This window comes from Molossus molossus, unplaced genomic scaffold (genome assembly GCF_014108415.1).
Source record: "Molossus molossus isolate mMolMol1 unplaced genomic scaffold, mMolMol1.p scaffold_m16_p_17, whole genome shotgun sequence".
In the NCBI taxonomy this organism is placed as follows: domain Eukaryota; kingdom Metazoa; phylum Chordata; class Mammalia; order Chiroptera; family Molossidae; genus Molossus; species Molossus molossus.
Genome location: NW_023425352.1, coordinates 72,226,319 through 72,254,066, shown reverse-complemented (window position 1 = coordinate 72,254,066; position 27,748 = coordinate 72,226,319). Strand labels below are relative to the sequence as shown.

General features: G+C 51.6%; 1 protein-coding gene across 1 annotated transcript in view; it reads right to left on the bottom strand.

Moving 5' to 3' along the window:
* GRID1 (glutamate ionotropic receptor delta type subunit 1) overlaps positions 1 to 27,748 on the bottom strand; it is a 635,026-nt gene that overhangs the window by 92,555 nt on the left and 514,723 nt on the right. The window contains exons 9-12 of the mRNA XM_036265264.1: positions 24,288 to 24,389; positions 21,647 to 21,844; positions 19,621 to 19,945; positions 18,381 to 18,519 (exon numbers count right to left, since the gene is read on the bottom strand). Coding sequence (XP_036121157.1) covers positions 18,381 to 18,519; positions 19,621 to 19,945; positions 21,647 to 21,844; positions 24,288 to 24,389 — 764 coding nt within the window. The remainder of the gene's footprint in view (positions 1 to 18,380; positions 18,520 to 19,620; positions 19,946 to 21,646; positions 21,845 to 24,287; positions 24,390 to 27,748) is intronic.

Sequence of the window (27,748 nt, the reverse complement as noted above, 5' to 3'; positions counted from 1 at the left end):
GAGAAGGGCGGCAGGAAGGTGAGGCTGACAGGCACGGTGGTAACCTCACCACCTCCCCTGATTCCTAAACCAGCTCCCCTTCCGGCAGAGAATCATGCACACACACTCCCTGGGAGCGGGCGGAGCTGAGAACCGCGTGATCAGATGTGTCTTTTAAACGGGTACTGGGAGAACTGAATGAAAGGAAAGAAAATATGTCAACACATCCGCAGGCGGGGAGGGCGTCCTTGGTGTGAACACCTGCTCCGGCGCCAGCAAAGGGAAACATCCCGAGGGTGCCTGGGAGGCAGGTCGAATCTGCGGGTGCCCAGTGGTTTCCTGCGGGAAAGGGGAGCAGGAGGAGTGCGTGGATAACGCTGGGGGACGGGGTGGGGTCCAGCTAGTGAGCTCAGTGCTCAGGGGCCTGCCTGGCCCAGGGCCACCGACGCCAGGTCTTCAGCACTGGGGGTGTAACTGCAGCCGCCCGTGGATGAGTTCACTGGGAACGGTAGGGGGCGCGCTGAGCATCGGGGTGAACGTTTGAGCCGGGAAGTGGGCCACTGGGCACCCCTCCCTCCTGTACTCCAGTGGCTGATTATCTTTAGGCTGCCTGTCAGAGTAGTTTATCCATCCTGATGGTTTCAGCCCTTCGTTACATCGTGTTGATGTCATTTCGGCTTCTTTCTATCAGTCAGCAGATCAGCCACCCCAGACTTTCCAGTTTAAAGTGGTTTCTGTTGCCCTGGCCAGTGTTGCTCAGTGGTTAGAGTGTCGGCCCATGGCTCGAAGGGTCCTGGGTTTGATTCCCCATTGAGGGCATGTACTTGGGGTGCAGGTTCAGTCCATGGCCCCAGTTGGGGGCCTTCAGGAGGCAACCAATTGATGTCTCTCTCTCACATCAATGTTTTTCTCTCTCTCTCTTCCATTCTATCTTTAAAAAAAAAAAATCAATGAAAAAATATTCTCTGGCAAGGATAAAAATAAAGTGGTTTCTGTCTAGCACACACTACTCTCCCAACATTTTACTAAAATAACCATCAAAGGATAAAATGTCACACCATCGCTCAAAACTTACAACTTTATAATAACAACTAACATAACCATTTCTTCATGCACATTTCTGAGGCTGGTACAGAGATTCTAAGAAGAAAGCAGCCCAAAGTAGAAGGCCAACAGGATAAGATGCAAAGATGGTTTATAAAATCAATTGCAGGGACCCTGGCCGGTGTTGCTCAGTGGTTAGAGCGTCAGCCCGCAGACCAAAGAGTCCTGGGTTTGATTCCAGCCAAGGGCACGTACCTCGGTGGCAGTTCGTCCCCGGCCCCAGCTGAGGCCGTGCAGGAGTCAACCAGTCAATGTCTCTCTCTCACATCAATGTTTCTCTCCCTCTCTCTCTCCCTCCCTCCCACTCTGTCTGAAGATAAATGTGAAAATATCCTTGGGTGGGGATTAAAAATTAAAAAATCAATTGCAGGGGAAACTGTGAGCACTCCGATGACATCCACGTGGACGGTGGGGAAAACAGCCCAAATATATAAAGGACACATTTCCAAAGGGGCCTCTGAATCCAGAGCAAGTGAGCAGAGAAATGGAAGGAAAGGGTATGAAAAGGGTGACGGCAACCGAGAGCTGAGCACCTCCCTTGGAATACAGGAGTCACTGAGATACCTGTAAACAACTTTGGAAGTCATCACGAATGTTCTAATGGAAGAAGAACATCCTCAAACACCATAAAACAATGGAATATAGGAGCATGGACACTGAGAGAAAGGACATCGAATGAAATGAAACATGTACTATGTGTACACATTGTAACAATCATCTGTCAGAAATATCCTACAGGAATTCAAGCTCCGACACAGGGGTTCAGGTGTAGGAAGGAAGCGAGTGTTGGTCATCGTCTCCTGTGGAATCTGCTGGAGGTCATAACCTGGGTCCAGCCGGTCACCTCCACACATGAAACCAGAAACAGAGCACATCTGCAGGAAGGAAGGACTTTAGAGAAGGAAGCATAATCTAAATTCTGTAGGGGAAACATCTTTTGAAAGCATCCTGCAACTAATCAGGACCTATATGGATGGTAAGAGCCTAAATACAGAAAACTGTATCAAACAATTTTCAGATTTTTCAAAAAATAAATGATCAGCACATACAACTCACCAAAGTTATCTTAAGGAAAAAGATTTTAATAAGGTATGCTACTTGAATGTCCCAGGAATTAAATCCGCAATAAAATAATTATATATCGAAATACACAGTCTTGTCTTTTTGTACTTTGACTTTTATATTTGTCTTTTTTTTTTTTTTTTTTTTTGGTACATAGTTCTTAATCCTTTTTTTATGTTTAGGCAAGGCTTCCTAACATTATTCAAGAGAATAAAATGAAATCTTAGTTTAATGTCAACATGCATTTTTTCCAGAAATTATTTAATGATCAGGCACTTTCATAGAAACTTTTACATAAAACATATCATATGTCCTTTAAATGTTGCATCATCTCTGAAATTGATTAGATGCCTTTGCTATCTCAACGTCTTTGCTGATTGTTGAACACATTGGTCCCAAGATCAGACTTCATGCCACTCGGCTAGGCAACCGTCTGTCAAATTAAACCAGATATTATGTTATGAACCCTCTGGGACAGGTTTTACCAATTGCAAATATATTTCACTATAAACCACATTTTCCATCTTATCCACAAGATTACTGTGGAAGACCATTAAATGTATTGCCAAAATCAAGACACGCTATTTCTGCCAAGTTGCTCTCCTTGGCCAGTCGAATAACCCCATCAAAAACGCATCTAAAGACGTTAGCCTCAGCCGTGTGACCTGCTCCCGGGGAGCCGGTACTGCCTCCTAGAGAGCACTTCTCCTTCCAAAGTATGCACTCACCTCCTTTCTCATCAATCATTGATAAGCGGCGCCATGGCTGAACATCAAATGCACTACCATATCAAATCAAAACTGCAATATTTCAACTGTTTTGCAAAACATTAGTTATTTAACCATCCCCAGCTCTCTGGCTCTGCTCCCATCTCCAAGTGCTGTGATCAGTGTCCTTGCAAATCTCGGGTGTCTTGGGACAGTTACCCAATTGAATCTGGGAGCAGGATTTTAACAGGCATCAAGGGAGCCCTGGCCAGTTTGGCTCAGCAGTTAGAGTGTCAGCCTGTGGACCAAGGAGTAGAGGGTTCAATTCCGGTCAAGGGCATGTACCTCAGTTGCGGTTCGTCCTGGCCCTGATCGGGGTTGTGCGGGAGGCAACCGATCGATGTGTTGCTCTCACATCGATGTTTCTCTCCCTCCCTCCCACTCTGTCTGAAAATAAATGGAAAAATATCCTCAGGCAAGGATTAAAAATAAATAAATAAATAATAGGCACGAAGGGAAAGATGGATTTATTTAAAACTGAGGAACAACTGGGTTCCACCACCAGGCTGGACCTTTTGAAGTTTAATCTAGTCAAAGAACAGAACGCAGCACTGGGCCGCTGAGTCCTGGGAGCTGGAGACGAGGGGCCAGGCGTGGATCCGTGGCCGGCGTGCGTGGCCGGCGTGCGTGGCCATGGCAGACCGCACGGGAGCCGGCCAGGGCCAGCACAGGCTCCGGCAGGGACTCTGCTCAATGTCACCACCTGTTAGCGACACGCAGCATGCTCTCTCCTGGTGGCTGTTTCAAAATCAAAACTAGAGCACAAACATCAATTCTGCCAAAAATGCACATTTTCCCTCCCTTGAAGCTAATTCTGTAACGTGGTCCTATTCGGTGTGTTTTCAAGTGACACCCTCCGTTTCTGTCATTACCCTGTGGCTGCCTCCCGCACTTGTCCGACACTGTGGTAGAGACCCTGGGTGGCCACCTGCTGTCCCCTCCTCTCTGGGACCGTCTGAGTCAGACCATCACCATTTCATCATTTAAAGACCTTTCCCCCTAAAATTTTATTTTATTTTACTTTTTTTTTTTTTTCTTCCTTGATTTTTAGAGAGGGAGAGAGAGATAGAAACATCGATGAGAGAGAACATGGATTGGCCGCCTCCTGCAGGCCCCCCACTGGGGATCAGGCCCACAACTGGGCATGTGCCTGACCAGGAATTGAACTGGCGACCTCTTGGTGCAGGGTTGACGCTCAACCACTGAGCCCCACCGGCCGGGCATGATCATCATCCTTCTATTATTATTGTTGTCAATCTCTTACTGAGCCTAATTTATAAATAAAACTTTATCACAGTTATGTATGTATAGAAATAAAACCCACTATGTATAGGATTGGGTACTATCTGTCTTTCTAGTCATCTACTGGGGGTCTTAAAATATATCGCCCACAAATAAGGGACGGGGCTACTGTACCTGCATTATCAATTAATTATTTTCCTTCCACGCTAATTAAAATGGTTACAGCCGCACAGAGTCCCCAGTTTGCCATAAACACCCATGCTGTTTTCCAAGAGCGGAGCTGGGCTGGGCGGGAGGCGGTCACAGAGCGGGGGGCACTGGCCACCCGTCCAGACGGCCGAACGTCACCGCAGAGGACGTGGTCGCCCAGCAGGCCCTCCGGGAATCCGGCCGGGAGGACCCGCACTGGCAGACAGAGGACGCCCGTTCCGGAGAGGCAGGGCTAGGACAGCACTGGGCACGGTGGAGCGGGTAAGGATTCGGAAGGGCCCCAGTTTCTGCTTAGTTAAAGGAATGATCCCGGAGCCGGCGAGAAGGGTGGGCAGGTGCAGCACCGGGGGTCTGGCACCGTGAGACGGCCGTGCACGCTGCCTGCCGGGCACACTTCTCAGGTCGATGGCGCACACAGCACAACGGCGAGCCCTGGGTACCCCAGCCCTCTGTTAACCACCACTGTGCCATTAGGAGACGCACCAAATGTACCACACGGGCGCAAAACGTTAATCACGGGAGAACCTGAGACCTGTGGGAAGTCTCTACCTTCCCCTTAATTTTCCTGTAACCCTAAAACCGTTCAAGAAAAAAACTCCCCTTACAGAAAGAATGGAACAGGCGGGGGAGGGGACAGTTTGAGGTCTCCGGCACCTTGGGTGTGGCGCAGGGGAAGGGGGTCTCCCTGCAGCCCGCACTGGGAACCGGCGAAGCCCTGCTGGACAAGGGGCTCCTGCCCGCCAGGTCCCTTTCCTAACAGGACAGGACGCTGCCCTTCTGGGTGGGGCAGGAGCTGCAGGACACGCCCGCCGCCTACAAACCCAGTCTGCTGAAGGTATCATTCTTGCTACCGTATTGTGCCTTCATGAACCCACACATCAGTGCAACGTCCACAGCTAGTTCGTCCCTGCGGATGACTTGTCACCGTTGTAAAACCTGGCGTTTTTCAGCTCATGAATCTCGTGGTTCAAATGTGGTGCAAAGACTGCAAATTGCATGTCATACTGAGGGCTCGTGAAGACAGCAGCAATAGAAGAACCAAAAAAGGACAATGAAAGATGTGAAGAGCCCCACTTTGACCTTCAGAACACGCTGGTCTGCTCACGCCGCCCAGCCGATCAATAGGCAGACCCACCGAAACAGCTGCCCTCAGGAGCAAAACAAATAATCCGAGAGACACAGGAAGCAAAAGCTGGCTCCTTCCTGTGCAGAGGTGGACATGGTGCGTGACCTAGGACTGAGCACCCACATGCACCAACTCAGAGTTCAGGGGAGACGCCGAGATCCCCAGCTACTGCAGACACACCTCCAGGAAGAAGCAAGTCATCACTGCCCAAGGGTGTTTACTCAACTTCAGATCCGAGGCCAAGAAAGCCTTTATTTCCTCCCCGGAGCTAAGCCCGGATATCTTGAATTCTCCTATCCCAAGGTCCTGGTTCTCTTTATAAAGATCACAAACAACAAGTCCCCCTTGAGCACTTTATTCAGCCAGGTAACGGATGTGTTGGGTATATACTATGTGCTGTGGACCTAAGGGGTGTGTCTCCCCCAAAATTTACATGTCCACGTCCTTACCCACATGTGATGGTTTTCTGGGGTGGGGCTTCCGGGAGGTAATTCGGTCTCGATGAGGTCATAAAAGGGGCGACCCCATGAAGAGATAAGAGAGACCAGAGCCCCCTCTCTCCCTCCCCTGTGAGGGCACAGCAGGGAGCAGGGGGCCAGCTGCACCCAGGAAGAGTGCTCCCCAGGAGTGAAATCTCCAAGCCCATAGACCTCAGACTTCCCAGCCTCCGGGACTGAGAAATAGCTCCTGTCCATGGACGCACCCAGTCTATGGGGTTTGCTATGGTACCTGAGCTGTGTCAGGCATGGTGATGAGCACTGGTTAGACCTCGGGGGACACGCTCGGTCCCCAGATCCATGGAGTTCATCATCTGGAAGTATGGATGCACATTAAGCAAAAAATAAGCATACAAGTGCACAGCCACACAATGTGGTCGTTGCTAAGAAAGAAAAGTGCAGGCGTCTATGAGAGAGACAGAGAGAAAAGGGTGATTTACATTGAGGAGCATCCAGAAAGTTGACCGTGGCCGGGGGGGGACCGTGTGCCGGGACTTGGAGGATGAGTCCGTGTGGCCTAGATGACATGCAGGGATGTTCCCAAAATGTGGACACAGAAAAGCACACAGAAGCCAGGGCAGCACCAGAGTGTTGAGAAGGGAGATTAGATAAGAGAAGACAGAGCCAATACCGCCCTGTCGGATGTCCTGAAATCAGGTACCGCTCGTCTTCCGACTTGGTTCATCTTCTTCAAAACGAATTTCCCTATTTGATATCCATTTATTTTAGCATAATCCTGTTAAGTTTACCCTTTTAAAAAGTCTGCTGGGATTCTGATGAGGATTGCTTTGAATCTCTATCTCAATTGCGAAGACGGGGTACTTCAGTCCATGAATGTTGGATATCTCTACGTTTACTTAGAACTTCTGTAGTTTCTCTTGGCAATATTTTCCAGCAAGTTCTCCGCTGAGAGTATAGTTCTTATACGCCTCTTAAAAACGTATTATTAAGAATGTTATACTTTTGATGCTATTGGAATGGTAGTTTTAATTTTGTTCAGTTGTCGGTTGTTAGTATATAAAGATAACAATTGGTTTTTGCAGAGTCACTTGGTTTCCTGAAACCTGGGACGATGTATTAATTACACTTAAATGCATCACAACATCCTTAGGGTTTTCTACAAAGATCCTCATGTCATCAGGAGATAAAGACAGCTGTATGGGTCTCTTTCTCTTTTTTTGTTTTTAATCCTCACCCGAGGATATATTTCTATTTATTTTCAGATAGAGCGGGGGAGAGATGGAGAGAAACATCGATGTGAGAGAGACACATCAAATGGTTGCCTCCCACACGACCCCGACCAGGGGTATGTGCCTTTGGCTGGAATTGAACCCATGACTCATTGGTCCACGGGCCAACGATCTAACCAGAGCCAAACCAGCCAGGGCTGTGTGTGTGTGTCTCTCTCTCTCTTTTTTTTTTTCCTCCAGATAGAGTGGGAGGAGAGAGAGGAATAGAGGGAGAGAAACATCGATGTGAAAGGGACACATCAAGTGGTTGCCACCCACATGACCCAACCAGGGCCGGGGACAAACTGCAACCGAGGTACGTGCCCCTTAGTGGGAACCGAACCCCAATCTCTCTGGACCGCAGGCCGACGCTCTAACCACTGAGCCAAACCGGCCAGGGCAGGGCTGTGTGTCTCTTTCGAGCTGTCGCCGTCTATGCCTGTTACTGCTGAACCAGGTAGTTCCTGGTTGGGGGGAAGCAGTCTCGAAGTCACCATTAAGCACATTATTAGGGGTCAGTTCCCTGTACCCATTATGAGGTTGTGAGGTTTCCTTTTATTTGCTTATTTTTAATTATGACTGGGTATTGAATTTTGTCAAATGCTTTTCTGCATTAATCAAAATGATGATATAATTTTTGTCTTTTATGTTGCTAATGTGGTGACTCACACTGATTGGTTCTCGATTACTGAAACGAGCTAATGTTCTGGGGCTAAAAACCCACGTGAATACGACGTACGGTTCTTTTTGGTTATTGCTAGATTCAAGCTGCTACTATTTTGTTGAGGATTTTATCATCTAAGTTTACAGGAAATATTGGTCGGTGACTTTGTTTTCTTGTAATATATTTTTGAGCTTTCGTTATCAGGGCTATACCAATTCCATTAAATTATTTTCAAAGCAGTCTCTGTTTTCTAAAGAGTTTGTGGTTAGTGTTACTTCAGTGCATGCCAATGAAAACAGCTGAGCCCGGACCTTCCTTTGTGGTGAAGGCCCACAAATCCACGGTTGTTAGAAAATAAATAAATACTCCAATTTTTTCCTTCTAAATTAGATTTCATAAGTTGTACCTATCCATTTCATCTAAGTTATGGAATATAATGGCCTAAATTTGTTTATAAAACTTTTTCTAAATGTTTTTTTTTTATTATTAATTTTAGAGAGAGAAGAAGGGAGAGGGAGAGAGAGATAGAAACATCAATGAGAGAGAACATCATCGGCCGCCTTCTGCATGCCCCCCACTGGGGATCGGGCCCACGACCTGGGCACGTGCCCTGACCCAGAATCAAACCAGCGACCTCTTGGTGCAGAGTCAATGCTCAACCACTGAGCCACACCAGCTGGGCTGTTCATAATACTTTTGTATTATCCTTTTAATGTCTAAAAGATATAGTAAAATCCCCACTTTCACTCCTGATATTGTTTCTGTTTTCTTTCATTTATGTTCATTAATTAGTCTTACTTAATCAATGGTATGTCAACTTTATTAAACTTAGCAAACAACCAACTTTTGAGTTGCTAGTTTTCTGTTATTACACCTATTCCATTTTTTAAATTACTTTGAGTTTACTTTGCTCTTATTTTTCTATCTTTTTTTTTTTAATCCTCACCTGAGGATATTTTTTTTTCTATTTATCTTCAGACAGAGCGGGAGGGAGAGAGAGAGAAACATCGATGTGAGAGAGATACATCAACTGGTCGCCACCCACACGACCAACCTGGGCCGGGGACAAACTGCAACCGAGGTACGTGCCCTTAGCGGGAACCGAACCCGGGTCTCTCTGGTCTGTGGGCCGATGCTCTAACCGCTGAGCCAAACCGGCCAGGGCTGGCCTTTCCTTTAAACACCATTTTCGCTGCATTCCACACATTTTGATATGCTGTGATGTCATCATAATTTAGTTAGAAATATTCTTTATATTTCTTTTGTGATTTTTTTTCTTCTTTAACGCATAGGTTTGGAATTATGTGATTTAAATTTCACTGGGGATTTTCTAGATGATTTCTAGTGATTGCTGATTTAACGTAGAGCAGATGACATACTCTTCCGCATGTCGTCCTTCTGCACGTCGCTGAGATTCAACTCTAAGGACACGAGTGATCCGACCTGGGTGGTCCCCAGAATACTCGGCCAGGAGGCGGACGCTGCCACTGTGGGTGTCATGTCCTGGACATGCTGGTGACGCCGTCAGTCGACAGCCTCACGCAGCCCTTCTACCGCCCTGCGGCCCTTCGTGTCCGCTTCTGAGAGCACCAGGCCAGCGTTTTGACTATTGTGGAGTTTACTGTCTCCTGTTAGAGTTCACCCCTGGACGATGACACCTGGCCATCCCGTGCGTACACGTTCAGCACTGTCTTCCCGGGGAAACAGCCTTTGACCGCGATGTCACGGGCCTGTTCGCTTGTCCCTCGTAACACTCGGCGGCGGCAATTTCGTGCGCTGCGAGAACTTTTCCTTCGTCATTTGGCTTTTATTGTGGGAGTGTGGCAGGCGTGCCCCCCTTTCCCACGGACCCCCCGCCTCGCCCAGCCTAGTGCCCCGTACATGGGTGGTGCATACGTGCACAGAAGTTCTCTGGTTTATCTCTCCCACCCCACCCCTCTGAGGTGGCTCGGTCTGTCCCTGCTCCCATGTCTCCGGGTCTCTTTGGTCGACAGCTAATTCCGTTCATTACGTTCCACAAATGAGTGAGACGACACGGTACTTGTCCTGCTCCGACTGGCTTAGCTCACGGGAAACAAGCCGGACCTGACGGCTTGGTCAGGGGCTCGGACGGCTTTCCCTCCGACTGTCGACGGAAACATGACAGCAGCCAACACAGCAAGAGCTATTCACGGTGAGCGATTCCAAAGCACAACTGTACTGTTTTCACCGGCAAACAATAGATTTTCGGGGCGTGCTGTTGGGTGTGCTCGGCTGCTGCCGCCGGGAGACCCCCCTCAGCAGCTGCCTCGCTCCGGCTCCCCCGGCACCTCTCCCGCCCCCTCCTCCCCGGGCACCATTGGTTAAAGTGCTGGTAGACCAGTACTTGTGTTCAGCTCGGTGCTGGTGTCGGGAGTTCGGGTCCGATTAGACCCGTCCTTCTTCACGGCATGGGGAGAGTCCCACGTTCCGTTGCTATTAACAGGCACTGCCTTGCCCTGGCCGGTGCGGTTGGTGGTTAGAGCGTCGGCCTGCACCAGAGGGTCGCAGGTTCGATTTCTGGTCAAGGGCACGTCCTGGGTTCCAGGTTTGATTCCTGGCCCCGGTCGGGGTGCATACGGGAGGCAACCGGTTGATGTGTCTCTCTCACATCAATGTTTCTCTCTGTCTCTCGCCCTCCACTTCCTTCCACTGCCTCTAAAAATCAATGGAGAAAATATCCCAGGGTGAAGATTAAAATAATAATAGTAATGGTAATAATAGTGGTAATAGGCTCTGCCTTCCTCTTCCAAGTTGCTGTGCCCCGAAGGCAAGAAGAACTGATCTGCAGCTCAGTTAAAAGGCATTTGTTCGAGGCAGCCCGTCGCTTCAGGTTACTGAAATGTTAGAGGTGTTTGTCCTAATCAGAGACCATGCTTCTCCAGCCTCCACGTGAATGAACATCATTCAGAGACCCAGGGGGATGCCGCCTGATTCGAGAGCGAAGGTGGGGCCCCGTGCACGCCCGCTGCGCTGCTCTGTGCGCCCCGCTCTGAACGGCGGGGACCCACGGGCCTCCTCATTCCCGTCCCTGGGGTCTCCCAGGCCCGAGGGCACAGGTTGGATGGCTTGATGGAGGAAGGTGGGCACATGAGACTGTGAGCTGGCAGGACAGCCGCAGAGTGCCATCCCGGGGCCGTTAACTTTAAGTATGTTCAGGACGATGCTGACCCCCAAAACGTGTCAGGTAATTTCAGGTCCTATTCGTCTGTTCCATGTCGTTATCCACATGCCAGAATTTAAAAGAGTGTCCTCCCATCCAAACTGGCAAAGGTCCACGTTGAACAGCCTTTGCGTTCAGCCTGCAGAGAGAGGCTGTGGGTTTGTCCAGGGCGATCTAGACACAATGTTAACAGCATGACCGGGAAGACACCGTTACACTGGCTTTCTTCGTTCTGCTTGGTCACCAGCCCTGCCCAGTTCACACTGTCTCCCATTCTACCCACAAAGGTCTTAAAACTGGCACAGGTCTCGTCAAAACCCACGTCTATGTCTCTGTCATATATGACCATGCGTGTGTGTGTGTGTGTGTGTCACATTTATCTATTATAAGACTTTCACTTACCACTATGTAACGTCCCTCCATGTCTTTTGGTGGCTGGATGGTTCCTTTCTTCTTAGCAGTGATCAGTATTCTACTGTCTGGGTGGACACAGACTGGTCATTATTCACCCACTAAAGGGCACCTTGGCTGCCTCCACATTTTGGTCAAGAAAGCTGGTATACAGATGTATGTGCATGTCTTTGTGTTCATATGCGTTTTCCATGCATCTGGGTAAATTCCAAGGGGCATGACTGGTCGCTTGGTGCACACTCATTTAGTTTTGTAAGAAACTGTCCAACTTGCTCCCAAAGCGACGGCACCACTTTGAATCCTCACCGGCAAGGAGACAGGATTCCGGGAGCTTCCCCTTCTCACCGGCGCGGGGTGGGGGGTCGCTGTCGGCGGTGTGGCCGTTCTAACAGGTGCGTCGTGGTATCTTGTTTCTGTTTTACTTTTCTGTTCCCTGATGGTATATGACACTGAGCATCTTTCATGTGCTTTTTTTTCTTGCCATGAGTATGTCTTCTTTGGTGAGGTGTCTGTTCACATCTTTTGCTCATTTTTAAAAAATGGGTGTTTTCTTCATTACTATTTAAATAGTTTTTTGTATGTTTTGGATATTAATCCTTTTCCTGGTACGTCATCTGCAAAGATTTTCTCTCAGTCTGTGACCTGTCTTCTCATTTTCTTAAGTGTCTTAGTCATAGAATCTTTTTTACTGTTGATGAAGTCTAAATTATCAATGTATCATTGATTGTTCTTTCGGTGTTGAATCTAAGAAGCCATCACCAAACCCAAGGTCATCTAGACTTTGTTTTTCATAAAACTGCACAAATTGATATACCACTTACAATAAACAGTTTACAGCATGTTTTTATGGAATAATGATTATTTCTTTACATCAAGGTGATTGAAAGGAGAAGTAACTTGGGATCAGTTAGACTACTGTGAGTTCAGGTTTTCTTTTTTTATTTTCCCCTCTGAAAATGTGGAGATGGATGGGCACAAGAAAGAGTTCCCTTGAAAAAATCAGAGAGGAGCCCTGGCCTGTTTGGCTCAGCGGTTAGAGCGTCGGCCCGCGGACCAGAGAGACCTGGGTTCGGTTCCCGCTAAGGGCATGTACTTCGGTTACAGTTTGTCCCCGCCCCAGTTGGGGTTGTGTGGATGGCAGCCTGTTGATGTGTCTCTCTCACCTCCTGCTCTGTCTGAAGATAAATGCAAAAAAAATGTCCTCAGGTGAGGATAAAAAAAAAATCACAGAGGAAAAAGTGATTCCAAATTCATTCCACAAAGCTTGCGTTTCCCCGACAGAAAAAGCAAAAGGAAGATTACAGGCCAATATCATTGATGAACATAGATGCAAACATTCTCAACACAATGTTAGCAGCCAGATTCAAAAACACATTGAAAGGATTATACACCGTGACCCACTGAGATTCATTCTAGATGCAGGATGGTCTAACATCTGTAAACAAATCAACGAGAGGCATCCCATTAACAAAATAAAGGATAAATGTGTATGTAAAGTAACTACTAGTATTTATAAATGGGATTACAATGATCATTGAATAGTTTTCCATTAGTTTGGAAATGTATAGGTTGAAGATCAATTAGATTAATAAGAAAGATACATGGGTAGAAGACAAATATGTATCAATCATCCTTCCAGAAACCTATTGAACCCACAGCCTAGGTAGGCATGTGCCCTGACTGGGAATCGAACCCATGGCCCTTCAGTGTATGGGACGACGCTCCAACCCGCTGAGCCACACTAGGCAGGGGTATTTGCTTTCTGAAAGTGCCTCGTCTCCGTGGGTTTTCTTTCTTATCTACACAGACCGAGCTGCTCAAAGCAGCAGCAATGGCAGCCCCCGGCCTCCTGGGGCTCTGCAGGACACGGCACACAGAAGCCCAGGCCACCGGCATTTGCCCTCGACACAGAGACTAGAAACGCAGAAAGGAGGTTAAAACCGAGCTACACTATGGCTTTTCTTCCCGTTGAAGGACCGGATCAACCAGAATTCTAGAAACGGATACTCCGTCACTAGCAGAAAACTCATTAGGGAGCGTTTTCCACTAAGGCACAGGGCTGGTTACGGCAGTTTCGAGCGCAGCGTCGACCTACGCGTGCAAGCCACGGCGAAGTTCCGAGAGCACGAGTCTACCTGCAGCCAGGCGTGTGGTCGGGTGACCCGAGGAGCCCCGATCTACCTGTTCACGAAAAGCCTCCAGAATAATAAAAAAAAAAAAGCAAACTAAACATCAAAATCAACAACACGAAGGCAGAAAGTATTCAGCATTAAAAAATAATGTACACATATATTTATATTGCATGGCATTAAAGATACTCAACACATATTGTTAGAAAGATGTATGCGAAGAAAATGAAGTAACATTTTTAAATATTTGTTTCTCTACAGGTGCAACGCATTACAGCGGGGACTCTTGCTCGTGGCTGAGGAATGAAAGATGCTAACAGACAGGGAGGAAGGAAGAGGAGACGGACATGAACACCGTAGCAGAATTCACATGCTCATTCACATTGTTGAAACACAGATGGACACCGGAGAAAATCCAGTCGGAAATGTGGAAGACATACCCGAGAACCCCAGGGATAAAAGGAGAAGGGAGAGCGAATTAAAAACGATCCAACAATGCACCAGAGGTGTGAGAACTCGTAGCTCCAACACACCAGAGGTCCACGTTCCTAGAGACAAGACAAGGATACATGGGGAAGAGGAACAGATAAGGCAGAGGTAACAGAGGACAAAATCGAGCCAAAGTCCAAGTTTCTTTTTTGCACGTGGAGAGAAATCACGCAATCCCAAGCACAGTGAGCCGCACGGAGGTTGGTTATTAAATATCGGTGGGTGTTTTACAACGGAAGGATATTGTTAAGGTTAACTACAAAGAAGAAAGCACGGAACGGGGCAGAAGTGGAGGAGGGGGGCCAGGCCGGAGAGCATAAGGCACCAGGAGAAAAGGGATCGTACAAAGGGAGAAGGGGGAGGGGGAGGAGGAGGAGAAAGATGAGATGGGAGACAAGAGCCAACTGGAAAATGAGGGGAGGGAGACATGGAGGAGGAGGGAGGAGGAGTGAGGAGGAGGGATGAGGAGGGCGGTGGGCACCCCCAAGCTTCTCTGCAGAGCGCCATACAAGAAGGGGAATGGGACAAGTCCCACAGACTGCTAAGGGGGAAATTCTGACACAGAGATATTACACCCAGATAAACCTCATTCATGCAGCATAAAATCATCCTCAGATTCGTCGTCTCGGAAAGTGAATCACGCTTGCTCAAAGGGCTACTCTAGCTGAAACAAAATTCAGCAAAATAAAGACATAAATAATGGCTAAATCATGGAATAAAGAGACAGCCCACAAGCACTGAAACCACTAGAAGACAGAATTCAGTCCAAACAACGACAACAGATAAGGATGGGATAAAACAGAAGAATAAAAATGCCAAATAAAGATCTTAGAGAAACCATAAAAAGGTTTTGGAAAATAAGAAGAAAGGACCATAGTAAACTGGGTCTAAGATCTTAGAATCTATCAACAAAAAATGATTAAGTGGCCCAGCCCGTGTGGCTCAGTGGACTGAGCGTCGTCCCGTGGACTCAGAGGGAGGTCTCCGTTCGATTCCAGGTCAGGGCACACGCCGGGGTTGCAGGCTCAACCCCCAGTAGGGGGCGTGCAGGAGGCGGCCGATCCATGGTTCCCTCTCACATTAATGTTTCTCTCTCTTTCCCCTTCTTCTCTTTTTAAAAAATCCATAAAAACTTTTTTTTAAAAAAAAAATGATGAAGTGTAAAGAGAAAAGGAAATAAAGGTATCTTAGTATCATCTTACACAGGAAGAAATAAAACCATAGGTCTCACTCTTGATTTGAAAGGAAAATAGTGTACAGTGTTACCTACACATCAAAACCAACCAAAAACAGCAAAAAATAAATAAATATATATATATATGAACCAATATTTCTGACGAATTTAAATGCAAAAATCCTCACCCAGAATATCAGCAAAATCCAACACTATATGAAAGAATTCTAAGTCATGACCAAGTGAGATTCATTCAAGGTATACAATATTTGAAAAGCAATCAATGTGATCTAGTGTCTTTAGAAACTAAAGAAGAAAAAGCACACGATCATGTCAAGCAATGTCAAAAAATCATTTGACAAAATTCAATATTCATTTCTAATGAATAGTCTCATCAAATTATAACCTATTGGTTTGATGCAATTAAACCAGCTGTAATTAATGCAATTCCCATGAAAACCACAGGGAAGTGTTCTGTAGACATAGACAAGCTTATTGTGAAATGCGTATGGACAGGTGCAGGCCCTAGAACAGTCAAAACAAGCTGACAAAGAACAAGAAGGGAGGAGCCACTCTGCCTGATACCGAGGCCGACCCTGGGCAGCAGTGATTAGGACAGTGGTCCGGGCAAAGGGATGGGCACAGAGATCAATGGAAGTAAACGGAGAATTCAGAAGTAGACACACACAAACATGCTCAACGGACGTCTAACAAATTATTAAATAAAGGCAGGGCGGTCCAGCCGCTGTGGCTCAGCCTTTTTTATAAATGGTGCCAGACCCAGAGAAAAAATAAAGGATTACACAGAACTCAGCCTAGACCTTACACATAAATTAACTGAAAATCCATTGTAGATGGAAATGGAGAACTTCGACTTGTAGGGAAAAGGACTCACACAGGAGCTGGCCTCCAGGGTCCAGGGCTAGGCAAGGGTTCTGCCCGACACCACAGCAGGACCCGCAAAGAATACATTTGTAAATTGGACCTCAAAGAAATGAAAACCTTTTCTCTGTGGAAGGCCGTGTTAAGGGGTTGAAAGACAAACCACAGAGTGGTGGGATATATCTGCAAACCATCTACCTGGCAAAGAACTCGTGTTTGAAATACATAAAGAATTTTCGAAACTCAACAGTAATAATCAAGCCGTCCAGTCAAAAACGGGCAATATGCCTAAGGAGATACTTCACCAAAGGTGACTAACAGAGAGCACGGAGCACCTGGAAAGGTGCTCAACATCATCAGTCATCAGGGAAATGCCTTTAAAACCACGTGGTATCACTCCATGCCCACCAGAATAGCAAAAGGAACATAATGACGAATCTGAGTGCGGGCAGAGACGCACAGAAACTGCTCGGTGAAGCAAAGTGACCCAACCACTCCGGGAAGCAGGCGGCTTCTCATCACACTCAGCACGCAATTACCACGCAGACCAGCAGCTGCCCTCTTGGGCACACCCAAGGACAAATGTCCACAGTGGCTTTATTCACAATTGCTGGAAATGGACAACAACCCAGATGTCCTTCCATGGGTGAACCATGAAAGAAAACGGTACATCGGACGCTACTGAGAAGCAAAACGCACTCAACTATTATTATACACAGACAATAATGCCGATGAAAAAGCCCACCCCGAAAGGTATGGTTTCATTTATGTAGCGTATTTGACATGACAGACTTAGAAATGAAGAGTACATTTCAGTTTCCAGGGACTCAGAACAGGACTGGAGAAGCAGGAAGGAGGGCGTGGCTGTAAAATGATGATACAAAGTATCCTCATAGAGATACAGCTGTTTAGATCTTTACTGTGATGGTGGCTACACAAATCTACACGTGACAAGATTGTACAGAACCAAATGTGAGCACACACACGCGGGCACACACATGCACATAGAAATGAGTACAAGAGGAGACATACAAACAGAATCAGTCAATTGAATCATGTCAATAAAATGTTACCTTGGAAGAAAACTGGTTCAAGGGTATTACGAGATTTCTCTGCATCATCCCTACACCCACATATGAATCTGCAATCATCTCAAGGAGAATGTCAGTTTGCAAAAACCTAGGTCATATCATACTGAACTTTGAATCCTACTCAAGGAGTCTGAACTCTTAGAACTAGGCAGTTGGATAAACAGTGACAGAGGAGACTTGTCTTTTGGTGGTGAGCACACAACACACATACAGATGATGTATTACAGAATTGTACACCTGGGATACAGAACCTTATTAACTAATGTCAACCCAACAAATTCAATACAACTGTTTTAAAATTGGCAGCTGGGAGCCACAGAAGCTGGTGCAGGATGAGTCACTTGATCATGCTGTGGACCCAAAGAATCCAAATGATGATAGTGAGTAAGACAGATTCAAGCAGAAACAGAGAAAACTCTAATCGGGGATCAAGTACGAGGTGCTACTGAAACAGATACTGTGCCCACGCAGGTGTGGGCTACACCTGTGTCCCTGGTCCCTTCAGCGACCACATGTCCAACATGCATTCACCTTGTCCAAGTTCTCTGGTAACTGACAACCTGGGAATCTGCTCCTCACAAAGGCATTTCCGGTTTATTTCATCATGTTCAAGTCATTCTTTTACGCCATAGCTTTAGCATCTTGATAAAATGAAGAAACATTTCTAGTCCCTGGTTTCAATATTTTTATAATTCTATAAATATAAGTTAAATAAGTTCTCTAATCACTGAGATAATTAGCATGTCCTTAAAATAATTTTAAGGTATTTGAAGTTTTGAAAACTATATTAGATGTGCGGTTTTCATTATTTTTAATTGAATGTTTGGAAAATTCTGATTAAATGGGTTTGTAATCAATGTTTCAATGTCTGAGAAAATCTTAATTTGTTAATTTTTAATGTTTTGATTTATTAGTCTAAGAAGCATTTACATGTTCGGAAAAATAGTATTTAATGAATTTATACATTTATTTAATTGTGCGTGAAATAAAACACGGCAGGAGGGAAGCTCGTCATGCGGTAGCGAGCACCATCACGGACTTGGTTCCGGGAGCAGGTCTCTGCCTCTGGGCCGCCGGGACCCCAGGCGTGTCTGCGTCTCTCCGGGCGGAGCGGCCCCGCCCCGGAAGGAGGAGCCGTCTTACCTTATGGGGTTGTCCATCCTGGACACAGTGAGGAAGGCAGCCAGGTTGGCCGTGTAGGAGGAGCACACGATGAGGGTGAACAGCCACCAGCTCCCCATCACGATCCGCATGGCCACAGAGTTCACGGAGGACTCCCCACCTGTGGGGGGCAGGCAGAGCAGGTTGGCAGGCTGGCCCCCGCTCCCCTCCCGCCCCCCCACGGAGCCCCTGGGCATAGGGAGCAGCCACAGCTGACGGGCTGGGAGCAGCGGGGTGACGCCAGCTTATCGGGGGGCCAGGACAATTCCGGTAAAGAACCCCAAGACCGCCAATCTCGGAAAGGGTTAAAGGACCACAAAATACGGAACAGCCAGGACTGGCCTTCTACGGAGGTGGTCTTTGTCCACCCCAGGGGTCAAGTCCAGCGAGAAGAGTCTGCCTGGTCCCTTCCTACTGTGTCGCAGGAGCAGCCTCGGGAGTTCTGCACACAGGGAACTGTCTCCAGCTGGAGGGTCCCCAGCGCTCTTTAAACCTCGGGGATGGGCTGTACCGTGTCACTGTTCTTAATATTCAGCCCGTACTAGGTGGTTTCTCTGCCCTGGGACTTCCAGGAACTATTGTGGGGCACTTTCCGTCAGAAGCTGCCTCCAAGGCCCACTTTCTTCTCCTCGGTCCCTACGTGGCAGCAGGAAAAACCTTCTCCCTGACTGTTCTTATATAACCTCACGGACAGGCGATGCCCGAGTGCCACGTGCCAACCGGCCAGCAGCGCAGCAGGAGCCCCATCGGCTGTTTCTGCTCGAAACCGCACCGTCCGGCGGCCCTGCAGGCGCCACGCAGACCCCTCCGGGCTGGGAGACTATGTCCAGGACGGCCGGAGTCCTGCTTAAATGCCCGTAAACACAGTTGTCACGCTTCTCCCGAAAACTTCGGATTTAAGCAGGAGCCCGCTCCGTTCCGCAAGCCCACGAGCACGACCGTCTTTCTGACGCGGGAGGGGGGCCGGGCCCAGCGGACTCCCACGTCAATGTCATCTAAAGTGGAGAGTCGGGGTTGGAAATCGAGTCCCTCATGATCATTTCATTTCATTTCTATTTGATGTGACATGGAGAAATCGGGTGCAACATAGTATCAGTCCTGACCCGGAGATTAAATAAAACTGCATTTAAAGTGACTTTGGCAACACGCTTCCGAGAACGGCGCCAACGGATCAATTCCCCGGGCTTCCGGGGCCTTGCAGCCCGGGGAGCCGGGCGGGTACCTTGCTGCATGAAGGCTCCGTAGACGATCCAGATAGCACTGTGCAGGGTGGCAGACGCCGACGGCCGGGGCTGGGCCCCGGTCTGAGCCCTCACAGCCTGTATCCGGTTCAGCACGAATATCAGCACCCCAACCACGGGGATGGCGGCCGCGATGCAGGCCCAGACGGCGAAGTCGAACGGAGCAAAGAGAGAGAAGACGCTGATTTTCTCCTCGGGCTTCCTGACCAGGATCCCCACCGAGTAGTCCATGTAGCGCTTGCTGAAGTCCACCACGCTCTCCCGCTCGGGCGTGATGGTGATGGCCGAGACGGCCAGGTCCGCGCGCTGCGGGGCAAAGGTCGCGTCAGGTCCCGCCCGCAGCAAGGTCGCCCTCCACTCTGAGTCCCACACGGGGCTGTGGGGCTGACGCCCCGCGACCTCGACTATTTTAAGGCAAACCCAGCACTGAGCTGACTGTTATTACCTCCTTTACCTTGCACACTTCTCGCCCCAAACCTAACAACTCCCGGGACGTGCTTCTGGAGAAGAGTTAACGAAGCATCTCTTCCTTACTGTCCCCCCACAAACATCAGCTGTGTCCTTCCTTGTGCTGGTGCTCCCTCTGACCACCGCCACGCACACCAAGACGCCCCCTGTCTCCTTCCAGGCCTGGCTGCACCCTCCCTACACGCAAAGCCACAGGCCCCACCAGCCTCTCTGAGCCCCGCGAGCTCACACTGGTGTCTTTCTTTCCCAAAACACTTTAGAAGCTGCATGGTGGGTTCCGCAACGACCTTGAATCGCATTGCTGTCTCAGTGCCTGCCTGTCTTTTTTTTTTTCATCCTCACCCGAGGACACTTTTGCATTTATCTTCAGATAGAGGGGGAGGGAGAGAGGGAGAGAAACATCGATGTGAGAGACACATCAAGTGGTTGCCACTCACATGACCCCAACTGGGACCAGGGACAAACTGCAACTGAGGTAGGTGCCCTGAGCGGAACCGAACCCGGGTCTCTCTGGTCCGCAGGCTGATGCTCTAACCGCTGAGCACACCGGCCAGAGCCGTCTCTGCCTATCTTATGCACAGACAGTAACACCCAAGAACACCCATCTCTCGTCCCTCCACCTCCTCCGGCTGGGGTGGGGTGGGGAGGAGGGTGTCAATGGGGGAAAAAGGGGAAACATCTATAACAACATTAAATTAATAAAAACATAAACTAGGACGACAGAAGCCTGGGGGACATGAGAGCCATGGGCCTCGGCTCGGCCTCTGTGGGTTATAAAGCAAAGGAGCTGCTTTAGGAGCAAAAGCCCGGCAGACGGAGGACGGCAGGTCGCAGTCAGGAGACGGGGCAGCGACGCGCACGGAAGCCGGCGGCAGGGCACAGGAACGCGGGCGCCGCGGTGAGGGCCGAGCACGGGCACTGCAGGGGAGGCGGCCCAGCACAGAGACCCAGAGCCGCCCACAGGCCCGGCGGAGACAACACGGGTCGGCGGTGACAGCGTGGAGGGGCTGCGTCAGACATCAGCGTCATAACGGGTGGTGCGGAACGGCCCAGAGCTGGGGCGTGATGGGGCGGCATGGGACATGGTGACGGCTGCTGCCCGAGCCTCGCTCAGGGGCTGCAGCAGCAGGAGGGGCAACGACTAATTCAGGGTGTGGAGCCCAGGGACGCCTGCCACCTGCAGGGAGCAATGCCACACACACCTGATGGCCAGGGCAGAACGGGCAGGCACCGTGCCCGGGGGCGAGGTTCCCCTTTCAGCCCAGATGTGGGGGTGGGTTTCCCAGGGAGTGCCATGGAGCAGGCACAGGACACCGGCCCCACAGGAAGGAGGGGTGTGCACAGGAGGGACCCACACGCTGCAGGGAAAACAGAAACGGGTGCAGTGGGAGAAAGATGCTGAGAGAATGAGGGCTTCCGTGAGCAGTGGTCGCTGTGGTCAGCTGAGCTGGTCCCACCTTCCGGCCGCTCAGTGGACCTCATCTGGACACCCCAGAGGCAGACAGGGCGCCCGCCCCACGGGCCCGCCTTGGGGCCTACCTTGCTGATGAGCTCCCCGATCATCCCGTTCCAGGAGGTGTTGCGGAGCTGGTGGCCGTACCTGCCGTCGGGGGCCTGGTAGATCTCATACTTGAAGCCCAGCGCCTTGGCCAGGGCGTCCAGGACGTCGATGGAGAAGCCTTTGTAGCGCTTGGGCTGCCCGAGGATGTTCTCAGCCACCATCACGAAAGGCTCTTCCTGGCGACAAGAGAAGGAATGTCTTTCATTAAATACCAGGTGCGCTGAGACACATCTTGCCCGGGCGTGGGGGACACCTCCGGGGCAGAGTGCAGCTAGAGGGTGCTCAGACGCCTGCCTGCATTTACCCGCGTGAGGCCGGGGGTCCGACCTCTGCCTATTTCCAGAGTGTGCTCGGACGCCCAGGGCCCAGTGCCCGGGGTGCCCTCCTCAGTTACGTCCCCCCAGGCTCCACCCAGAGCCCCAGGCCAGGCAACACGGCTTGTCCTCATCCCTTCACGTGCGACATGCAGAACTCTCTCCTTAGGAGCCGCCACGATCCTTCAGGACCCGTATGAGGAGCATGGGTCCTGCTCATTCAGGAGAATACACGGCAGTAAGGTCCGGGGTAGGAGACTGAGGGAGGACAGGATGGCACACGTCGGGCTGAGCTGGGAAACGGGTGCTGGCCAATGGGCCACGACCGCATCACAGGCGGAGGACAGGACACGGCTGCAGCCCAGGGTCACAGGCACACGTGGGTGTCAGCAAACACCCGTCTTCCCCCACCCGCCTGCGAAGCTGAGCCTTGGGGGGAACAGGACTGTCCCTGAGTGAATGCCCTGAGGGAACAGAGTGCGGTGCCTCTCCGAGCCGGGCACACCGGGCGCCCGAACGGCTGGCCAGGGCGGGCAGAGCCGGGCCAGCGCTGGGACAGGGCAGCAGCTGGGCCACGTCGCCCCTGTGGACGGAGGTCAGGCTAAGGCGGCCCCAGCAGCGCTCAAAGGTTAAGAGGAAGGAAGGGAAGGGAGATGCGTTATGGTCTCTGAAAGATGCAAATGTCCATGATTCTGGGGAAAGTCATGAAGAAAAATGGCGACAGTGTCTTCATTAGGAGCTTTGTGTTGGCTGCTGAGAAAATGTCCCCCTCCCAGCATCTTTCTGGGGCCTCTGGCTGCTGGCAAAGCCTTCCTGAGGACAGCACTAGGTCAAGGACCTGTGACATCCAAGAACAGGCAGAGCCCAGCTGGTGTGGCTCAGGGGTTGAGTGTCGACCCTGCACCAAGAGGTCACAGGTTCGATTCCCGGTCAGGACACATGCCCAGGTTGTGGGCCCGTCCCCAGTGGGGAGCGTGCAGGAGGCGGCCAGTCGATGTTCTCTCTCATCGATGTTTCTCTCTCTCTCCCTCCCCCTTCCTCTCTCTCTAAAATCAATAAAGAAAAATAAAATAAAACAAAGTAACAGGCAGAGCAGCTGAGCCTGCTCCAAGCTCTGCTGCAGGTCAACCTAGCAGGTCAGCCTAGTGGGTCACCTAGCGGGTCACCTAGCTGGTCAACCTAGTGGGTTACCTAGTGGGTCAGCCTAGCGGGTCAGCCTAGCGGGTCACCTAGAGGGTCACCTAGAGGGTCACTTAGCGGGTCACCTAGAGGGTCAGCCTAGAGGGTCAACCTAGCGGGTCACCTAGAGGGTCACTTAGCGGGTCACCTAGAGGGTCAGCCTAGAGGGTCAACCTAGCAGGTCACCTAGAGGGTCACTTAGCGGGTCACCTAGAGGGTCAGCCTAGAGGGACAGCCTAGCGGGTCACCTAGAGGGTCAGCCTCGCGGGTCAGCCTAGCGGGTCACCTAGAGGGTCAGCCTCGCGGGTCAGCCTAGCGGGTCAGCCTAGAGGGTCAGCCTAGAGGGTCAGCCTAGCGGGTCACCTAGCGGGTCACCTAGCGGGTCAGCCTAGAGGGTCAGCCTAGCGGGTCACCTAGAGGGTCAGCCTAGAGGGTCAGCCTAGAGGGTCACTTAGCGGGTCACCTAGAGGGTCACCTAGAGGGTCAACCTAGAGGGTCAACCTAGCGGGTTACCTAGAGGGTCAGCCTAGAGGGTCAACCTAGCAGGTCACCTAGAGGGTCACTTAGCGGGTCACCTAGAGGGTCAGCCTAGAGGGACAGCCTAGCGGGTCAGCCTAGAGGGTCAGCCTAGCGGGTCACCTAGCGGGTCACCTAGCGGGTCAGCCTAGCGGGTCAGCCTAGAGGGTCAGCCTAGCGGGTCACCTAGCGGGTCAGCCTAGAGGGTCAGCCTAGAGGGTCACCTAGCGGGTCACCTAGCGGGTCACTTAGCGGGTCACCTAGAGGGTCAGCCTAGAGGGTCAACCTAGCGGGTTACCTAGAGGGTCAGCCTCGCGGGTCAGCCTAGTGGGTCACCTAGAGGGTCAGCCTAGTGGGTCAGCCTAGCGGGTCACCTAGAGGGTCAGCCTCGCGGCCCAGCCCCGGACCCGCCCAGGCCCCCCAGGGAAGGCCCCCGAGGCAGAAGCTCCAGCTGCTCTTTCGTTGTTCACCAAACCACTCGGGTGAAAGGCCTCATGAGAGCCCGGGCCGCCCCCGCAGACCCCTCTCTGCAAACCCGGCACGAGATCAGACAGAAGCCTGCGCCTCGAGAGCCTGAGGAAGGGCCTCCCCACGAGGCCCGTGATCCTACCAAGACTGTCACCACCTTGAGCGTGAGTCCGTGAAGGCGGCTGCCCATGGGCCGCTCCTGCAGGCTGCCGTTCAGGCCCTTCTCCGAGTCCCAGGTCGCCAGCTGCAAAGGACAGAGCGAGGGTGAGGGCAGGGTGAGGCCTGTGCCCACCTGGGCACCGCTGTGTGGCCAGGACCCTGACCAAGCCTCCCGGAGGCCCAGACAAAGCCCAGGGAACCAGCGGCAGACAGACAGACAGACAGACAGCCCCGGGCCCCGCGCCCCTCTGGACCTCGAGGGCTTGCGCGCTCTTGGAGAAACCAAGGGGTCGACACTTGTTCCTGGAGTGGGCGTCTGTCCACTCACTGACACGGGTCCCGGTGTCTCCCAGGGTGTCCTCTTTCCGTAAGTGCGCCCTTGACGCTCCCAGGCCAGAGGGCCCGAGCCCAGCCGCGGCCACCCCGGCCAGCGCAGAAGGACACTTGGCGGCAAAGCAGGTGACAGGTACCGGAGCCCCAGGGGCACAGGGAGCCCCAGGCGCCGGCTGCCAGCGGTCAGAGCTCACCGCCCGTCCTACTGAAGGGCACACAGCATTTCCCTGACGTGCCACCGGGGCCAGGAACCTGTGCCCTGGGTCTGCCGTCCCCCTGAGCCCGCGGGGCGTACCCGAGAGCCCGGCGTGTCCCTGACAGGTGCACTCAGGCGCTTGCGGAGACCCCACCCGGCTCAGAAGCAACAGAAACAGGTATTCTTGGGAGTGCCCCCCCGCGCACCCCTGGAGGGCCTGGGCGGCAATGCTGAACCCTAGTCTCATCCATGATTCTCAGTTGTGTGTGTTTTTAAACTCGTCTTTATCGCAGACAGTATGACAGATGCCCCTCTTTTTCCCCACTGACACCCCCCAGCCCTCGCTACACGGCTGTCTGTGTGCAGTGGTCATGCACACACGCATGTAAGCTCCTTGGTTACCTCCTCCCGCCCGCCCCACCCCCTTCCCTTGAGGTTCGTCAGTCTGAACCATAATCCTTTCTGTGTCTCTGGGTCTGTTTTGGTCGTCAGCTTCTCTTGTTCCTTATATTCCACAGATAAGTGAGACCATGTGGTCAGCTGCACCTCCCGGGTTGGGCGGTGTTACACGGGCCCCTTGACCACCTCAGTGACTCCCAGGGTCACAGTGGAGGCACTCTGGATGGTGCACCTGTTTCAGGGACGGGGCGGTCTGCCCTGCACCGGGACTGGACTTCCCACAGCTGCTGCTGGACCTGTCTGGCACGGGCGAAGGGATGTCTCCTCGGTGACGGCCTGGCTTGGACCAGTGCCTGCCGTGGGCGCTGTGTGCCCTTGACCAGCCAGACGCCACCTGTCCCTCCTCTGGGACTGGGACTGGTCATGAACACGGAGAACGGAGGCTGGGAGAGCAGCTGGGACGAAAGCCGGTCCCAGCCTGTCCACGCTCTGCGCCCAGCCCACCGGCCGGCTCGGGGCAGAAGCCCCGGCCCCATCGACCTCAGCACCCACTCCCGCTCTTGTCCAGAGTGCCGACGGGCGCCTGGCAAGGGACACACCCCAGCACAAACTGTGCCCATCGAGCCTTTCCCAGCGACTTCCCATTTTCTACAGGACAGATCCTGCCGCGTCCGCCTTGGCCGCAAAGCAAGGCCTCCCTGCTCAGACTGAGCCGCGACCTCCCCAGGGCCACCGTGCACCCCAGGACCCAACAGTTCTCACACCCACCGCATTCCCCTGAGTCTCTGCGATCTAACGCCCAGGGCACATGGGGCCACCGACCGGCACACGGGGGGAGGGAGGGACTGCAAGGTGCCAGGGACAGTCTTGAGTTTTCCTTTTTATTCAATGTATTGGGGTGATGCTGGTTAACAAAATTACGCGGGTTTCAGGTGCTCGATTCCACAACACGGCGTCCGTGCGCTGTACTGTGGGTTCACCACCCCGTCGGGTCCCCGTCCGTCACCATCCATCCTCCTTCACCCCCAGCTCCCCCACACTGCTGCCCTGTTCTCTCACGTGGGCGACACGAGGGGGCCCTTCTAATTCTGCTTAATCATGGAAGTCAGGAGGGGCTGTTTCTCTCCCTGCGACACACCAAAGGTCAGCTAGGCTAAAGGCTATGGGAAGCCCCCGCAAGGACAGACAGGACACAAGAAACGTTCGTTTCTGCCAGAGCACGGGACAAAGGAGGAGTCCTGACAAGAGTGGGTAAGGAGAGAAAATTAGATTTTACCAAATTCTGTAAAGGCCAAGTGTGGACCAGCAAGAGAGCGAGGGTCCCGGGCACCTGGACACAGGGAGCCGCCCACTCATTGGCTCTTTCCATGATGCCACCCCCAGGCGGAGGGGGGAGCACCCAGAAGTCGGGGGCCCTGACAGAGACACACGTACCCAACAGAAGGCTTGCGTTCAGTATATGTGAAGACTCTTATAACCCAATTATAACAAGACAATCTAGCCCGGCCGGTGTGGCTCAGTGGTTGAGTGTTGACCCTGCACCAAGAGGTCGCCGGTTCGATGCCCGGTCAGGGCACATGCCCAGGTTGTGGACCCATCCCCAGTGGGGGGCATGCAGGAGACAGCCAGTCGATGTTCTCGCTCATCGATGTTTCTATCTCTCCCTCCCTCTCCCTCCCTCTCTCTCTCAAATCAATAAAGAGAAAAAAAAAAAAAGACAGCCCAATTTTTAAAAATAGAGATAAGACATTTTTTTAAGATAATGGGTAAGTAACTGCAGTCTCACCTCCTCCCACAACCACATCAAACCTACCACTAAACTCCAGCACAGCCATCCTTCAGAGCCGCCTGACCCCGAGCTGAATGGAAGTCCTACAACTGCGACATTAAAGAAGGAGCCACATGGAGACTGGTAGGAGGGCGGAGGCAGATGGGCTGGTCCCACACCCACGTGTGGCAGGTAAAAATCAGGAGGACACCTCAGCTGGGAAGGTCCTTCCTGAGGACTGAGGGGTCCCCGTCCCACACCAGGTGCCTCGCTCAGGGTCCCAGTGCCAGGAAGAGAATCCCCGTAACTTCTGGCTGGAAAACCAGCGGGAACTGAGGCTCAGGGAGGCTGAGGCGGCTGGAGCCCCAGGCAGCTCCCTAAAGGGCCCGCGCACGGACTTACCAGACTCTCTCCCTCTAAGCTTGGAGGGGAGGCAGCTCGAGGGGCGCCAGAGACGTACAGGGAAGAACTGAGCTGTTTGGCACTGGAGCGAGGGCTGGAGAGGGGGCTTTCTCCGAGACAGACTTGTTCTCAGAGGCCTTTGTTCCTTTGGTGAGCCCTTCCCTGGGGCGGCAGACAGCCGCCATATCTGGGACTCCAGCAACCTGGCTCACACTGGTAGCCCCGCCCTGGTGATTCCCTGAGGCCCTGCCCCACCCAAATTTCAGGCCCACCCAAGCTGTTTCCAAAGGCTTTACCATAGGATAGGCCTGTCTTGGCTCCTGCTTCAGATTTTCCTAAAATCTCT